General features: G+C 36.5%; 1 protein-coding gene across 3 annotated transcripts in view; it reads left to right on the forward strand.

Moving 5' to 3' along the window:
- LOC123526430 (cytochrome P450 4F2-like) overlaps positions 1 to 19123 on the forward strand; it is a 46695-nt gene that overhangs the window by 13742 nt on the left and 13830 nt on the right. For 2 of the 3 annotated variants that reach the window (XR_008366978.1, XM_045305565.2), the window contains exons 3-10: positions 9040 to 9187; positions 10075 to 10256; positions 10831 to 10955; positions 11578 to 11640; positions 12871 to 13001; positions 14239 to 14415; positions 17709 to 17838; positions 18940 to 19070. Coding sequence is in view for 2 of the 3 variants with exons in the window: in XM_045305565.2 (XP_045161500.2) it covers positions 9040 to 9187; positions 10075 to 10256; positions 10831 to 10955; positions 11578 to 11640; positions 12871 to 13001; positions 14239 to 14415; positions 17709 to 17838; positions 18940 to 19070 (1087 nt within the window). In the remaining variant the exon portion in view is untranslated. The remainder of the gene's footprint in view (positions 1 to 9039; positions 9188 to 10074; positions 10257 to 10830; positions 10956 to 11577; positions 11641 to 12870; positions 13002 to 14238; positions 14416 to 17708; positions 17839 to 18939; positions 19071 to 19123) is intronic. The other variant, XM_053522968.1, reaches the window with a different exon arrangement.

The following is a 19123-nucleotide window of genomic DNA, read 5'->3' on the forward strand; positions in this document are numbered from 1 at the left end:
CCCTTTCCACTTAAATTTTCAGGTTAAAGTTTTGATGCACTTTCACTCTATCTCTGTTATTACTGAATGGATTTGATTAAAACTTAACATAGTTGTTCAACATCATCACCCACATCATATGACACAAGGTGCATAACTCTGGCACCATTTTTCATGAATTATTCCCCCTTTTTACTTAGATTTTCAGGTTAAAGTTTTGGTGCACTTTCATTCTACCTCTGTTATTACTGAATGGATTTGATTCAAATTTAAAATTGTTGTTCAGCATCATCACCCACATCATATGACACAAGATGCATAACTCTGGCACAATTTTTCATGAATTATTCCCCTTTTTACTTAGAATTTCAGGTTTAAGTTTTATGCACTTTCACTCTATCTCTGTTATTACTGAATGGATCTGATTCAGACTTAAACAATTGTTCAACATCATTACCCTTATCATATGACACAAGGTGCATAACTCTGGGACCAATTTTTCATGAATTATTTCCCCTTTTTACTTAGAATTTTAGGTTAAAGTTTTGATGCACTTTCACTCTGTCTCTGTTATTACTGAATGGATTTGATTCAAACTTAAAAAAATAGTTGTTCAACATCATCACCCACACCATATGATGCAAGGTGCATAACTCTGGCACTAGTTTTTCATTAATTAGTCCCCCTTTTAGAATTTTAGGTTAAAGTTTTTATGCACTTTCACTCTGTCTCTGTTATTACTGAATGAACTTGATTCAAACTTAAATTAGTTGTTCAACGTCATCACCCACATCATATGACACAAGGTGCATAACTGACTCCAATATTTAATGAATTATGCCCCTTTTTGCTTAGGATATTATACAATTATTGACTCTTGAGCCATTGGATATGATGTGATATTCACCGGAAGATGGCAATATTGACCATGGCGATAGCCGAGGTCAATATTGCTCTCTTACGGTGAATATCATCACATCATATCCAATGGCTCAAGAGTCAATAACTGTTTTATTATATGGGTTCAGGTTTATGAATAAGTAACAAGTATTTGCTGCAACATATTTAATGTTTGAAAGTAACAATAACTGTGTGAAAACTTAATAACGATTAATTAAATGAAGACATTTAAATTTCCTGGAATCATTCAGTGTGTATACAGTTTCTTAAGTTATATTGTAGTTGGTTGTAGCCAGTTATCATTGGCTGGAATAACACCTGTAGCTGGATTTCCCTCAGTTCATATTGTAACTAGAGCTACTTGCCAGTTCAACTTCCATTCTATTTTTAGAAAGTAATGTTTAATGGGGAAAACCCACTAACCAGTAAACATGAAGTATATTTTGAAAGATGATGAGCGGTTTCGGCCAATGAAATTCAGGTTATTTTTAGAACATATAATAAACTTATATAGTGTTTTGATACATTTTATTTTTACCTCTCTTATTACTTTAAGTTGATACTTTTTGACATAGACACAGGCTATTGTGCAATATCTTCATCCACAATTGGATTCATTAAACACTCCAGTGACAGCTCAAGTTTCCTCAGATGTGCCCAGTTTCACTATCCAGCATCGAGATAGTCGAGCGCACTGTCTCCTGTGACAGCTCTTGTTTTATTTCTTTCTGTTGGTGCATTATTTGAAACTTGTGATTCACATAATGCTATCATAGCATTTTTAAGCTTGTTTGATGTTTTGATAAAAACTGACTGTGTATTGCAATGACTTGAAATTGTTTGCCATTGTTTGCCATCTACTGATGCGGGAGGCATATAGTGATTGTCCTGTCCGTTCGTCCGTCCGTTCGTTCGTTCTTCCATCCGTACGAGATTAACCAAATGGGACCGTTTCGTCTAGCATCAATACCCCTTACTAGAATGACTTGATACTAATGCAGATGTAACCTGTGACCATTCCACATCTTCAGACATTTGACCTCAGTTTGACCTTGACCTCATTTTGGTCTTAGGTTGCTTTATATGGGCCATCTCTTGGTTAACCAAATGGGACCGTTTCGTCTAGCATCAATACCCCTTATGAGAATGACTTGATACTAATGCAGATATAACCTGTGACCATTCCTTATCTTCAGACATCACCTGACCTCAGTTTGACCTTAACCTTGACCTCAGTTTGGACTTGGGTTGCTTTATATGGGCCATCTCTTGGTTAACCAAATGGGACCGTTTCGTCTAGCATCAGTACCCCTTACTAGAATGACTTGATACTAATGCAGATATAACCTGTGACCATTCCTCATCTTCAGACATCACCTGACCTCAGTTTGACCTTAACCTTGACCTCATTTTGGACTTAGGTTGCTTTATATGGGCCATCTCTTGGTTAACCAAATGGGACCGTTTCATCTAGCATCAGTACCCCTTACTAGAATGACTTGATACTAATGCAGATGTAACCTCTGACCATTCCTCATCTTCAGACATCACCTGACCTCAGTTTGACCTTAACCTTGACCTCATTTTGGACTTAGGTTGCTTTATATGGGCCATCTCTTGGTTAACCAAATGGGACCGTTTCATCTAGCATCAGTACCCCTTACTAGAATGACTTGATACTAATGCAGATGTAACCTCTGACCATTCCTCATCTTCAGACATCACCTGACCTCAGTTTGACCTTAACCTTGACCTCATTTTGGACTTAGGTTGCTTTATATGGGCCATCTCTTGGTTAACCAAATGGGACCGTTTCGTCTAGCATCAGTACCCCTCACTAGAATGACTTGATACTAATGCAGATGTAACCTCTGACCATTCCTTATCTTCAGACATCACCTGACCTCAGTTTGACCTTGACCTTGACCTCGTTTTGGACTTAGGTTGCTTTATATGGGCCATTTCTTGGTTAACCAAATGGGACCGTTTCGTCTAGCATCAGTCACCCCTTACTAGAATGACTTGATACTAATGCAGATGTAACCTCTGACCATTCCTCATCTTCAGACATCACCTGACCTCAGTTTGACCTTGAACTTGACCTCGTTTTGGACTTAGGTTGCTTTGTACCGACAAGGATGCCACTGGGGGCATCAAGCGTTTATTGAATGCAGCTTCTTGTAGTTGTAGCTTTGGAACTTTGTACAGGTATTATTAATGATCATTAGATGAGTAGGCTAGGAACCATTTTGTCATTAGATCAGTGGACAGACCATCAGGGGAGGTAACAAGAGTCACGGATTTGGACCAGTAAGATACTATATCCAAAACTAATGGAGATATTGATTTGAAAGTTCACATGTGTCTTTTTGTAATATACCTAGGTGATAGCATAAGTCCCATACCATTTATGGATTAAAAAGAATAAGAACTATACACATTCAGGGGATTGTAATGTCATTGAATGACACAACATTGAAATCCATGGATAATAGTCTCCACAAATTTTCATTTTATGATTGCATAGTATATGGCTTATGAGTTTTGAGATTCTGTGGAAATGACTGTCTACATACATGTATATATATATATATTTCAGTTCCCTGGGTAGACAGAAGAAGGTTACAACTTTAATGTAGAAATGACTGTCTACTTACATATTTCAGTTCCCTGGGTTGACAGGAGACGGTTACAACTTTAATGTAGAAATGACTGTCTACTTACATATTTCAGTTCCCTGGGTTGACAGGAGACGGTTACAACTTTAATGTAGAAATGACTGTCTACTTACATATTTCAGTTCCCTGGGTTGACAGAAGAAGGTTACAGCTTTAATGTAGAAATGACTGTCTACTTACATATTTCAGTTCCCTGGGTAGACAGGAGAAGGTTACAACTTTAATGTAGAAATGACTGTCTACTTACATATTTTAGTTCCCTGGGTTGACAGGAGACGGTTACAACTTCAATGTAGAAATGACTGTCTACTTACATATTTCAGTTCCCTGGGTTGACAGAAGAAGGTTACAGCTTTAATGTAGAAATGACTGTCTACTTACATATTTCAGTTCCCTGGGTAGACAGGAGACGGTTACAGCTTTAATGTAGAAATGACTGTCTACTTACATATTTCAGTTCCCTGGGTTGACAGAAGAAGGTTACAACTTTAATGTAGAAATGACTGTCTACTTACATATTTCAGTTCCCTGGGTTGACAGAAGAAGGTTACAGCTTTAATGTAGAAATGACTGTCTACTTACATTTTTCAGTTCCCTGGGTAGGCAGGAGACGGTTACAACTTTAATGTAGAAATGACTGTCTACTTACATATTTGAGTTCACTGGGTAGACAGGAGACGGTTACAACTTTAATGTAGAAATGACTGTCTACATACATATTTCAGTTCCCTGGGTAGAGAGAAGAAGGTTACAACTTTAATGTAGAAATGACTGTCTACTTACATATTTCAGTTCCCTGGGTAGACAGAAGAAGGTTACAACTTTAATGTAGAAATGACTGTCTGCTTACATATTTCAGTTCCCTGGGTTGACAGAAGAAGGTTACATAGTTCCCTGGGTTGACAGGAGACGGTTACAACTTTAATGTAGAAATGACTGTCTACTTACATATTTGAGTTCCCTGGGTTGACAGGAGAAGGTTACAACTTTAATGTAGAAATGACTGTCTACTTACATATTTTAGTTCCCTGGGTAGACAGAAGAAGGTTACAGCTTTAATGTAGAAATGACTGTCTACTTACATATTTTAGTTCCCTGGGTAGACAGGAGAAGGTTACAACTTTAATGTAGAAATGACTGTCTACTTACATACTTTAGTTCCCTGGGTAGACAGGAGACGGTTACAACTTTAATGTAGAAATGACTGTCTACTTACATATTTCAGTTCCCTGGGTAGACAGAAGAAGGTTACAACTTTAATGTAGAAATGACTGTCTACTTACATATTTCAGTTCCCTGGGTTGACAAAAGAAGGTTACAACTTTAATGTAGAAATGACTGTCTACTTACATATTTCAGTTCCCTGGGTTGACAGAAGAAGGTTACATAGTTCCCTGGGTTGACAGGAGACGGTTACAACTTTAATGTAGAAATGACTGTCTACCTACATATTTTAGTTCCCTGGGTAGACAGGAGAAGGTTACAACTTTAATGTAGAAATGACTACTTACATATTTTAGTTCCCTGGTTAGACAGGAGAAGGTTACAACTTTAATGTAGAAATGACTGTCTACTTACATATTTCAGTTCCCTGGGTAGACAGAAGAAGGTTACAACTTTAATGTAGAAATGACTGTCTACTTACATACTTTAGTTCCCTGGGTAGACAGGAGACGGTTACAACTTTAAGTGAAATGACTGTCTACTTACATATTTCAGTTCCCTGGGTAGACAGAAGAAGGTTACAACTTTAATGTAGAATGACTGTCTACTTACATATTTCAGTTCCCTGGGTTGACAAAAGAGGTTACAACTTTAATGTAGAAATGACTGTCTACTTACATATTGCAGTTCCCTGGGTTGACAGAAGAAGGTTACATAGTTCCCTGGGTTGATAGGAGACGGTTACAACTTTAATGTAGAAATGACTGTCTACCTACATATTTTAGTTCCCTGGGTAGACAGGAGAAGGTTACAACTTTAATGTAGAAATGACTACTTACATATTTTAGTTCCCTGGTTAGACAGGAGAAGGTTACAACTTTAATGTAGAAATGACTGTCTACTTACATATTTCAGTTCCCTGGGTAGACAGAAGAAGGTTACAACTTTAATGTAGAAATGACTGTCTACTTACATACTTTAGTTCCCTGGGTAGACAGGAGACGGTTACAACTTTAATGTAGAAATGACTGTCTACTTACATATTTCAGTTCCCTGGGTAGACAGAAGAAGGTTACAACTTTAATGTAGAAATGACTGTCTACTTACATATTTCAGTTCCCTGGGTTGACAAAAGAAGGTTACAACTTTAATGTAGAAATGACTGTCTACTTACATATTTCAGTTCCCTGGGTTGACAGAAGAAGGTTACATAGTTCCCTGGGTTGACAGGAGACGGTTACAACTTTAATGTAGAAATGACTGTCTACCTACAGATTTTAGTTCCCTGGGTAGACAGGAGAAGGTTACAACTTTAATGTAGAAATGACTACTTACATATTTTAGTTCCCTGGGTAGACAGGAGAAGGTTACAACTTTAATGTAGAAATGACTGTCTACTTACATATTTCAGTTCCCTGGGTAGACAGGAGACGGTTACAACTTTAATGTAGAAATGACTGTCTACTTACATATTTCAGTTCCTTGGGTTGACAGGAGAAGGTTACAACTTTAATGTAGAAATGACTGTCTACTTACATATTTCAGTTCCCTGGGAAGACAGGAGACGGTTACAGCTTTAATGTAGAAATGACTGTCTACTTACATATTTCAGTTCCCTGGGTAGACAGGAGACGGTTACAGCTTTAATGTAGAAATGACTGACTACTTACATATTTCAGTTCCCTGGGTTGACAGAAGAAGGTTACAGCTTTAATGTAGAAATGACTGTCTACTTACATATTTCAGTTCCTTGGGTTGACAGAAGAAGGTTACAGCTTTAATGTAGAAATGACTGTCTACTTACATATTTCAGTTCCCTGGGTTGACAGAAGACGGTTACAGCTTCAATGTAGAAATGACTGTCTACTTACATATTTCAGTTCCCTGGGTTGACAGAAGAAGGTTACAGCTTTAATGTAGAAATGACTGTCTACTTACATATTTCAGTTCCCTGGGTTGACAGAAGAAGGTTACATAGTTCCCTGGGTTGACAGGAGACGGTTACAACTTTAATGTAGAAATGACTGTCTACTTACATATTTTAGTTCCCTGGGTTGACAGGAGAAGGTTACAACTTTAATGTAGAAATGACTGTCTACTTACATATTTTAGTTCCCTGGGTAGACAGAAGAAGGTTACAACTTTAATGTAGAAATGACTGTCTACTTACATATTTCAGTTCCCTGGGTTGACAGAAGAAGGTTACAGCTTTAATGTAGAAATGACTGTCTGCTTACATATTTCAGTTCCCTGGGTTGACAGAAGAAGGTTACATAGTTCCCTGGGTTGACAGGAGACGGTTACAACTTTAATGTAGAAATGACTGTCTACTTACATATTTTAGTTCCCTGGGTTGACAGGAGAAGGTTACAACTTTAATGTAGAAATGACTGTCTACTTACATATTTTAGTTCCCTGGGTAGACAGAAGAATGTTACAACTTTAATGTAGAAATGACTGTCTACTTACATATTTTAGTTCCCTGGGTAGACAGGAGAAGGTTACAACTTTAATGTAGAAATGACTGTCTACTTACATACTTTAGTTCCCTGGGTAGACAGGAGACGGTTACAACTTTAATGTAGAAATGACTGTCTACTTCCATATTTCAGTTCCCTGGGTAGACAGAAGAAGGTTACAACTTTAATGTAGAAATGACTGTCTACTTACATATTTCAGTTCCCTGGGTTGACAGAAGAAGTTTACAACTTTAATGTAGAAATGACTGTCTACTTACATATTGCAGTTCCCTGGGTTGACAGAAGAAGGTTACATAGTTCCCTGGGTTGACAGGAGATGGTTACAACTTTAATGTAGAAATGACTGTCTGCCTACATATTTTAGTTCCCTGGGTAGACAGGAGAAGGTTACAGCTTTAATGTAGAAATGACTGTCTACTTACATATTTCAGTTCCCTGGGTAGACAGGAGACGGTTACAACTTTAATGTAGAAATGACTGTCTACTTACATATTTCAGTTCCCTGGGTAGACAGGAGACGGTTACAGCTTTAATGTAGAAATGACTGTCTACTTACATATTTCAGTTCCCTGGGTAGACAGGAGACGGTTACAACTTTAATGTAGAAATGACTGTCTACTTACAATATTCAGTTCCCTGGGTAGACAGGAGACGGTTACAACTTTAATGTAGAAATGACTGTCTACTTACATATTTCAGTTCCCTGGGTAGACAGGAGACGGTTACAACTTTAATGTAGAAATGACTGTCTACTTACATATTTCAGTTCCCTGGGTGGACAGGAGACGGTTACAACTTTAATGTAGAAATGACTGTCTACTTACATATTTCAGTTCCCTGGGTGGACAGGAGACGGTTACAACTTTAATGTAGAAATGACTGTCTACTTACATATTTCAGTTCCCTGGGTGGACAGGAGACGGTTACAGCTTTAATGTAGAAATGACTGTCTACTTACATATTTCAGTTACCTGGGTGGACAGGAGACGGTTACAGCTTTAATGTAGAAATGACTGTCTACTTACATATTTCAGTTCCCTGGGTGGACAGGAGACGGTTACAGCTTTAATGTAGAAATGACTGTCTACTTACATATTTCAGTTCCCTGGGTGGACAGAAGACGGTTACAGCTTTAATGTAGAAATGACTGTCTACTTACATATTTCAGTTCCCTTGGTGGACAGAAGACGGTTACAGCTTTAATGTAGAAATGACTGTCTACTTACATATTTCAGTTCCCTGGGTAGACAGAAGACGGTTACAGCTTTAATATAGAAATGACTGTCTACTTACATATTTCAGTTCCCTGGGTAGACAGAAGACGGTTACAGCTTTAATATAGAAATGACTGTCTACTTACATATTTCAGTTCCCTGGGTAGACAGAAGACGGTTACAACTTTAATGTAGAAATGACTGTCTACTTACATTTTTGAGTTCCCTGGGTAGACAGGAGACGGTTACAACTTTAATGTAGAAATGACTGTCTACTTACATATTTCAGTTCCCTGGGTTGACAGGAGACGGTTACAACTTTAATGTAGAAATGACTGTCTACTTACATATTTCAGTTCCCTGGGTAGACAGGAGACGGTTACAACTTTAATGTAGAAATGACTGTCTACTTACATATTTCAGTTCCCTGGGTAGACAGGAGACAGTTACAACTTTAATGTAGAAATGACTGTCTACTTACATATTTCAGTTCCCTGGGTAGACAGGAGACGGTTACAACTTTAATGTAGAAATGACTGTCTACTTACATATTTCAGTTCCCTGGGTTGACAGAAGAAGGTTACAACTTTAATGTAGAAATGACTGTCTACTTACATATTTCAGTTCCCTGGGTTGACAGAAGAAGGTTACAACTTTAATGTAGAAATGGTGAAGCTGTTTCCAAAGTTCTTCAGATTCTGGGTTGGTAGAATTTACTGTGTCCTTATTTTCCAACATCCAGACACAGTGAAAGTGGTTTTGAAATCATCAGGTAATAGACTTATCATCGAACTATATACAAAAACATTGGCAAAGATTTCTTCAAATCCATGTGAGTTGCACTATGAGAAAACCAACATAATGTGTTTGCCACCAGCATGGATCCAGACCAGCCTGTGTTTCCGCGCAGTCTGGTCAGGATCTATGCTGTTTGCTTTCAAAGCCTATTTGCAATTAGAGAAACCATTAGCGAACAGCATGGATCCTGACCAGACTGCGCGGATGTTATGTTGGTTTTCTCATGGTGCAGCTCATAATTAGATTTCTCATCAAATCTACATGATGTATTTTACTTTGAGCAAAGAGTGATGTTTTTCTTCTCAAATGGTCCGAGAATGGTATTAAACTACAATCAAAATGCTTCATAAAATGACATCTTTCTAAGTTGAAGACTGTGTTATATAATTGTCGTCAAAGAATAATTTAGTGTCTTAATATATCTCAGTGATACTTGATTGTACAAATTTAGTGTTTAGGATAGTGTACCTGTAATGACAGTAGACACATTAGGTATTTTTGATATGCAGTTTCTACATTCTCTATTTTTTTTACCGAAAGCCATATGCATGTTAGCTACATTTCAGGTCTGAAGAAAGCCGAGTTGCCTAACAATATTATATACTCACACAAAAATTACCAACTGTCATTAAGTGTTCACTATTTTAACTGTTAACATGCTCAATTTCTATAATGAACTTGTCTATCTTTCAATTTTGACAGTGCTTACCAAAAAGATACTGACTGAATGGCGAACAGTGCAGATCATGATTAGACTGCACGAATGTGCAGGCTGATCATGATCTACACTGGCCGCAAAGGCAGAACCAGTTGTGTCTAGCATGACAAGGGTTAAAGGAGATTTTATTTATTACATTGAAGCTCCAAAGTCAAGGGCTTCTGGGACTTTGTACGTGCCAGGATTGCGCTGGCTAGGTGAGGGTCTTCTCATTGCAAATGGAGAAAGATGGGCAAGAAACCGTAGACTGCTCACTCCAGCCTTCCACTTTGATATTCTTCAGCCTTATACAGACATAAACAACAAGTGTGTTGATATTTTGTTGGTGAGTTAAGTAGCTATGTTTTCCTACATGATTTTGAATGAAGTGTGCTATGTTTTGTATAGCTGTTTTCATTACGAAGAATAAACAATTACTTACCACAGCTGGCTTCTAATCTTAAGTTTCCGATTATTATTTTAAGATTTTGACATATTTGACAGAAGATGGAAGAAATCATTAAGAAGTATGGGGTGCTGATTTAAATACTGGTAGGATTAAGGATATCGTAGAATAGTGAATAATACCAAAATAGGACCTTATAAAGAAGCTGTTTAGTGAATAATTTTTTTCAAATTTTGAGGTCATATGAATTGTCTGGAAATCATGTTTTCTGCTTGATCAACCATTTTCAATGGCGGATATGTAGTTAACACTGTGTTAACAATTTTTTCACAAGTGCAAACAATGGTGCAGTTATTTAAACAAAAGTGTGAATACATATATTCTTTTTGGAAATGTTTTTTCTTTAAGACTAAAGTATTGCTCAAAATCTTTGAAAAAATTTATACATTTTACATTTCTTCATAATGCAGTTGAAATTCATTAATTTATCAAATTTCTTTTTATAATCATGCAGAGCAAGCTACAGGGATTCTGTGACAGGGGAGAGAACTTCGAAGCATTTGAACATATTGGGCTGTGTTCATTGGATATTATTGGAAGATGTGCATTTTCATATATTACAGATGCTCAGACACAGGGGTAAGTCTTAACACTTATCAGAATAAAGGTAATCAGAGGAAACAAATCTGGTTCTAAATTTACAGTCATTATTTTTGTTGCCTGGAATGAAATTTCTAGGGTTTTGGCCAAAACTTTTCTTCTTTAGGGAATGTATGCAAAATAGATTTTATTGAATTGTGCTGTATTGGTCACTTTCAGCTTAACAAAAAATATAATATTATGTTAAAATACAGGCCAACATTTTAGTAATAAGAAAGAAGTTTGTCAGTGTGACTGTAGAAAAATGAATATTACTCTTTGTATTACAGTTGTGTGTCTTGTGAAAATCATTTTGTAAAACTTTTACAGTTTGCTTCGGAAGAGTGCGTCAATTGGCCTTGAAAATACTGTGATATCAGTTGTTTTCTTAGCAATAAATGTGTATGTTTTTCACCAAAATCGTTATTTCATAGGGGTGTAAATTTATTGAATTCTACTGTTAAAGAAAGTTCTTATGAATATGCATCTCCTTTATTTGTTGGGATTTTATTTCTGGATTGTTCAGCCACAGATTTCATGAAATTTTGACCACAATAGTAATAGTAGTAATGATATCACATAATTGTGTCTTTCTAACTAACTTACTTCAATTATTTTTCAGTGATAAGCACCCCTATGTGAATGCTGTTCATAGGCTTACAGAATTGTGGACAAAAAGGACATTGTAAGTAACCAAATGATTGACTCGTCCCCGGACTTTGGAAATTTCGAAAACATGAATTGGCGCTACGCCATCAACAGTTTTTATACACAAAACTATTTTTTAGCACAACTACTTGAGGAATAGGTAGAGCTATTGGACTCAATCATTTGATGGTTTCGGCATCCAAATTTGGTTAAGTTTTTGTATGTAAGCTGGTATCTCAGTAACCACTAATGGGAATGGATTCAGACTTGTTCACTGTGATGATCAGACATGCAGTGCTTATGTTCCATAACTCTGTATAGCATTTTTACAAAAATCTGCCCATTTTTTTTACTCAGCAACTTTTGGTAAAATTTTTAAACTTTACACTCTTGTTCACTGTGATGATCTGACATGCATTGTTACAGTATAGGATCCATAACTCTGGTTTGCATTTTACATAATTATCTTTTGTTCAGGTTATATCTGTTCAGCCAGCCCGCTTAGCTCAGTAGTTAGAGCGTTGGTCTACAGATTGCAGGGTCGTGAGTTCGATCCTCAGGTGGAGCGTATGTTCTCTGTAACTATTTGATAAACAACATTGTGTCTGAAATCATTAGTCCGCCACCTCTGATTCATGTAGGGAAGTTGACATTTACTTGCGGAGAACAGGTTTGTACTGGTACAGAATCCAGGAACACTGGTTAGGTTAACTGCCCGCCGTAACATGACTGAAATACTGTTGAAAAAGAGCGTTAAACCCAAACAAACAAACAGATATATCTGTTCAGTTGATAAGGCTGTTGAATAGTCAGGCATTGCTGTCCCCCAACAGCTCTTACTGTGAAATGTGACAGAGTCAAAGAATCAGTGTCATACCGATATATTAAAAATGATTTACCAATCATTATGAGTAATCATAAAAGTATGAAGGCATCCTGTGTTACTTTGTTTAAATTCACGTGTTTTCCTGAGAAAATATTTCGTAAGGATAGAATTGCTGAGGCCCTTTTTCCAAACGCAGTCTTTCCTAACAAATCAAAAGCCAACACACCTGAATAGGGTATAAATGGTTGGTACCTTACTACTTGACGGATTTTTGATATAAAAGAATGTGTAAAAGACAGAAATGGGTGATTTACTTGGCTCAAAGGTTCTGCCAGACATTTTAAGTATGTTTCTTAAACACTTTGCCATGGACTAAATTTGTAGGTTTTTCTGACTTGAAACATTCCAAAATAATCAGTTGTGTAACATTTTATTTTTCAGAAATTTGTTCCATATATTAGATTGGGTGTATTTCAATTTCACAAAAGATGGCAGAGAGTTTTCCAAGTTATGTGATTATGTTCACAAAGTTGCTGAAGATATTATACAGAAAAGGAAAAAGGTTTTAGTAGGTACATTGTAGTCATGTTTTTTAAGGAGGTTGGGGCCTCCATGGTCGAGTGGTTAAGGTCGCTGACTTCAAATTACTTGCCCCTCATCGATATGGGTTCGAGCCTCACTCGGGGCGTTGAATTCTTCATGTGAGGAAGCTATCCAGCTTGCTTACGGAAGGTTGGTGGTTCTACTCAGGTGCCCGCTTGTGATGAAATAATGCACGGTGGGGCACCTGGGGTCTTCTTCCACCATTAAAGCTGGAAAGTCGCCATATGACCTAAAATGGTGTCGGTGTGACGTTAAACTCAACAAAATAAATGAATTTTTAAGCAGGTTAACCTAGACTTCTGGCAGCAAGTGACTCTGCCTTTGCGACCAGTGCAGACCAAGATCTGCCTGCACATCCTTGCAGGCTGATCATGGTCTGCACTGTTCGCTATTCAGTCAGTAAATTTTCATTGAACATCCCTTTGAACAATAAATGGTACTGCCAAAATTGAATGATGGACCAATCCATTTTAGAAATTTAGCAGGCTAAAGGTGAAGTGCTTATAGTTATGTAGGGGACTCCATAGCTGTGTGATGAAGGCTTCTAACTTGGAATCTGTCCTCTTCCTGATATGGGTTAGAAACCTTACTTGAGGTGTAATTTCATCATGTGATGAAATGGTCCCCAGCTGGCTTATGGAAAGTCTGAACTTCTACTCAAGTGCCTGCCTAACATAATGCCCACAGAGGCACCTTCTTTTACCATCAAAACTGGAAAGTTTGCCATCTGTCCTAACACGTGTCAGTGTGACTCTAAACCGAACAAACAAAACAAGATATAGTACTTTTAGGTGTGCATTGCTTAGAGTTGCTTCAATGTGAAAAGCTTAAGAAAAGCCTACCATAACTAAAGCTTTAACTTTAAACAGGATTGTGTGGAGATTAAGGTAAATTTAAGCTGGTAGAAACATAACCATGTACCAGCTGTCATAATTAAATCAGTATTAATTAAGTTGATATTTTCCAGTGTTATATGGAATACAGATTACTTTCTTTTACTTCACATTTATATCATGTGACTATCGCCTATATATCACTTCAAAGTAAAGTGCATTTTTGTACAATTTTAAGACTTCATAAATATTATTAAGTTGTTTGATAGAGAAATACAGCCAAGATTTCCCAAATTACTGCAGTTTGAATTTCAGTTTTACAAGCTGTACTAGTGTATGGAGGATTTTCATCACCAGCTTTCATCATATTTAGGTCCAGCATGTTGTGTATTAAAATTATTTCAGGAAATCGAAGGATTGCCAAGCAATGACGGTAACAGGAAAAGATATTTAGACTTCCTGGATATTTTGATAACAGCTAAAGATGAGGATGGTGTGGGACTCTGTGATTATGATATCCGCTGTGAAGTGGATACATTCATGTTTGAAGGTAAGCTGTTATATCGAAGAAATTTAAAACAGGTAAAAATAATTTGTTTTCATTCTGGTACGAATTGCATTAGGAGTGTATAAAGAGTTACCTCATGTACTTCAAAAACAGCCTAATTTATTTAATATCTTCATGAAAATATATAATGATATAATTCAGATCTTCCATACACTTAAGGATTTATAAACACAAATGTTTTAACTTGTACTAAAATACATTGATATTCACATATTATTACTTGTTAAATTTTATCCACTACGGTAGTCTCTTTCTGATTCTTGAAGCGTGCAGTGTTCTGCGGAGACTGCTTTTTTGCACCATTGGCGCAATAAAAATACGAATGGCTCACCAGAATTTGCGTCGATGGGCCTTTGGCACGCCACAAAATCTAAAAATCAAACCCAATTACAATCGTAAGTGTGCCGGTCTTGCATAGATAGACATACCTCCAGGGGAGATTACTGCGACAAATTTGAAAAAATAATTTGTCATGACAATTGCACCATCATTGTATCAAAATGTATATTTTATGTATATTATAAAACTTTAATATCAGTGAAATATACATAAGCACATACATGTATGAATATTTGTACCCCCCGACAACAAAGTTGTAAGGGGGGGTATACTGGTTTCAGGTTGTCTGTCTGTCTGTCTGTCTGTCCGTCTGGTCGTCTGTCCGTAGACGCAATCTTGTGCGCACCATCTCTCCTTATCCCCTTGACAGAATTTAATGAAACTTCACACAAGTGATCAGTACCAACAGTAGTTGTGCATGGGGCATGTTAGGTTCTTTTAGAAAAAAAAATTGCAGAGTTATGGGACTTTGTTTTCTTGTTACTATGTACATAGACACAATCTTGTGCGCACAATCTCTCCTCATCCCCTTGACACAATTTAATGAAACTTCACACAAGTGACCAGTACCAACAGCAGTTGTGCATGGGGGATGTTAGGTTCTTTTAGAAAAAAAATTTGCAGAGTTATGGGACTTTGTTTTTTGGTTACTATACTATATACATAGACACAATCTTGTGCGCACCATCTCTCCTCATCCCCTCGACACAATTTAATGAAACTTCACACAAGTGATCAGTAACAAGAGTAGTTGTGCATGGGGCATGTTAGGTTCTTTCAGAAAAAAAATTTGCAGAGTTATGGGACTTTGTTTTTTTGTTACTATACTATATACATAGACACAATCTTGTGTGCACCATCTCTCCTCATCCCCTTGACACAATTTAATGAAACTTCACACAAGTGATCAGTAACAACAGTAGTTGTGCATGGGGCATGTTAGGTTCTTTCAGCGACAAAAATTGCAGAGTTATGGGACTTTGTTTCTTGTTAACATACTATGTACCTACAGTCTGCATATGCAGTCTTGTGCATGCCTAATCTACCAAACCCTTACACACAATTTAATGAAACTTCACACAAGTGATCAGTACCAACCCTAGTTGTGCATGGTGCATGTTACATTCTTTTAGATAAATATTCTGCATAGTTATGGGACTTTGTTTTTTGTTACTATACTATATACTATACTGTATACATACAGTCTATATACATACAGTCCACATAATTATGCAATCTTGTGTGTGTCAGATTGCAGTGTACTGTGTCAGTGCATGCGGGGGTACATTCATCACCTTTAGTGATAGCTCTAGTGTGAATCATATTTGTCTACCGTATATTGTATAATATTAATATCAGTGTAATATACTTAATTCATTCGTGAGTTATATTGAACTTTTTTAACTTGAAATTAGTCAGAATTTATGAATGTGTTAAGATCTAATGAAATAAGGCTAAAAGCAGTCAAAAGGTGATTCCAGGATAAAAGTGTTCTTATTCTTGGATTGGATTTATTATTCTCTAGTGGTCTTCGATTTATCGATTCTGGGCTCATCTTCAATTTTATGGAAAGGATTACTACCCGCCTTCAATATTCACCGAGAGATTTTCATTCATGCTCCGACAAACAACAGAGGAAACTTCAAGACAACAACAACTGTGACCGCACCTAAAGGAAAAGCAATTTTGCACAAATTTTTCAGTCCTCCTGCCCATCTATAGATTGCGCTGAACATTAAACAACAGCCTCAGAATCACATAGTGATCCTACCCAACCCAGTAAAGTAATTTTATTAATCTGAAAACAATGGTAGAAAAAGTATAGTAAAACATCTGTCAAATGGAGCTTTCATAAGAACTTATGGTTAAATTGTAAGAAAGAAGAATTAATGACATAAACTTTGTGTATAAAGCATAAGAAAAGCAAAGTTTTTAAATGTGATATTTGAATGGCCCAAAAAGTTTCAGAATGGCCCTAATATTTTCAGCATCAGCAGAACTCTGAGTGTGACCACTGTCAGTGTGCACATGTAGCTTGTGCTATAATTCGCATCATCCAAAATGCACATTTCGACTTTACAAAAACTAAATAGGTTGGGAGTTTTACAAACGCACAAACGGTTCATTTAAAAGTTTTCTGACTTGCTATAGTCAAGATCTGTCCATTAAAATCAGTATTGACTGTTATCATAAATTATTTGACAGTGACTTTATGACAGTATGTAGTTACTTAAAGGAACAATTGGTGATTTAAATATCGAAAATTATTTGAATTTGTTATTTTACATACATACAGTTAAACTTTGTTATCTAGGAGTTGTTGGGACCGACAGATTTTGTTCGAGTCATCGGTAGTTCAAGCCATCAAACAATAAAAACACATGAGGAGTTTGTCGGAACTTTTTTTTTTTTGTAATTTATATTTTATTTCCAGAGAAACTTCTTTTACATGTTCACATAATATAGCATGAATCGTTCAGTAAATCAATAGCATGATATGCTGAATTACAAACAGATGACTGGACATAATACATAGTGACAAAGTCAGTGAATAACAACAACAACAGTTGTGAATATTCTATTGCCAGCAAAGATTTTGTCAGAACTTAGCAATGAGTTCTAGTGAAGGGTGGTGTTTGAATTATCCCAGCTTGAATGAAAGAAGTTTTAACCCTTAGCCTGCTAAATTTCTAAAATGGACTGTTCCATCATTCAGTTTGGGCAATACCATTTATTATTCGAAGGGGTGTTCACTGAAAATTTACTAACTGAATAGCGAACAGTGCAGACCATGATCAGACTGCACGGATGTGCAGGCTGATCTTGGTCTGCACTGGTCGCAAAGGCTGAAATATTCGCCGTCAGCAGGCTAAAGGTTAATGTAATTTCTTAATGTTGGAAGGTGTGTTCAGTCAGCAGGTTTCTTGTTATTTCAGCACATGATACTACTACCTCTGGAATATCTTATACATTGCTATGTTTGGCACAGAACCAAGAAATACAAGAGAAGGTTCGACAAGAAGTTGATGATATACTTACAGGCAGAGAATCGGATGACATAACATGGTAAATGACCTAATTACATGTCTTTATGGCCCCAGTGTCATCAAAACCCAAGGAGCTTGCTGTGTTTGAATATTAACATCCTTCTTTGAATTATTGAAATATTAGAGTGGAAATATATTGGGTAATAAAAATTATAACAGTTGAAGATATCTTGTATGAAGAATAGTGTAGCTATTCTACTCTCCCTGGCGTCGACATCGGTGTCACACCTTGGTTAAAGTTTTGCATGAACATACAGCTATCATTTAAAGGCATACAGCTTTGAAACTTACTTTTTCTTTTTCGAGGTCAGTTGCCAACCTCACTGGGCCAAGTTCCATAACTCTGACATGTATTTTGAGCAAATTATGCCCCCTTTTGGACTTAGAAAATCCTGGTTAAAGTTTTACATGCAAGTTACTATTTCCAAAACTAATGCAGATATTGAATTGAAACTTCACCTGTGCCTTCAGGGTTATGAAACTAGTTGATAGCATCAAGTCTCATAACTTTGATCTGTATTTTGGTCAAATTATGTCCCCTTTTGAACTTAAAACTGTTGATATTTTAACATTTTGGGTAATAATTTCCTGCTTCTGGGACAATATTTCGAATAGTCGAGCTTGGCTGTCTTATGGACAGCTCTTGTTAACTGATGAAGGACTTTTAAAACAGGTAATATTTACCTTACTATTGAAAAGATATTCAGTGAAAGCAAATTAGATTGCTTTACGTGTAAAATCAGTTGAAAATATCATTCACTTGTGAACACAAGATCTTGAATTTTCACTCTTGGCCATGCAGCATGTAAAATTATGTATCTGATGTACACAGTCAAAGAAAGTATCATTTGATTTTATAGTACTGTATATCTATATTGCCTGACCCTGTTCAGTACTTATGTTTTGAGTGGTGTCAATTTGTTAGTAAAAGAACCAATCCACTTAAGTTCCCGAAGGTGGATAATGTTCTACCCGGGTACATTTCTGTGTCAAACATACATATAATGATTAGAAAAACAAGATGATAACATCTTAATCATTTAAAGGCTATTTTAAGGAAAATTGAGAAAATGATAGATGATAATGATGGGGGAGAGTAAAGAAGTTCTTTTAATTTCAGGAAGGATTTGGCAAAGTTTGAGTACCTGAACATGTGTATAAAAGAGGGATTAAGATATTCTAGCCCGGTACATGTTGTACAGAGACATACAACAGAGGAATTACAAGTGGAAGGATACACAATACCTTCAGGTATGATAGGCATATGCCTATTATGAATATAATAACTCTTTTCATGATACAGG

The sequence above is a fragment of the Mercenaria mercenaria genome, chromosome 14, assembly GCF_021730395.1.
Source record: "Mercenaria mercenaria strain notata chromosome 14, MADL_Memer_1, whole genome shotgun sequence".
Classification (NCBI taxonomy): Eukaryota; Metazoa; Mollusca; class Bivalvia; order Venerida; family Veneridae; genus Mercenaria; species Mercenaria mercenaria.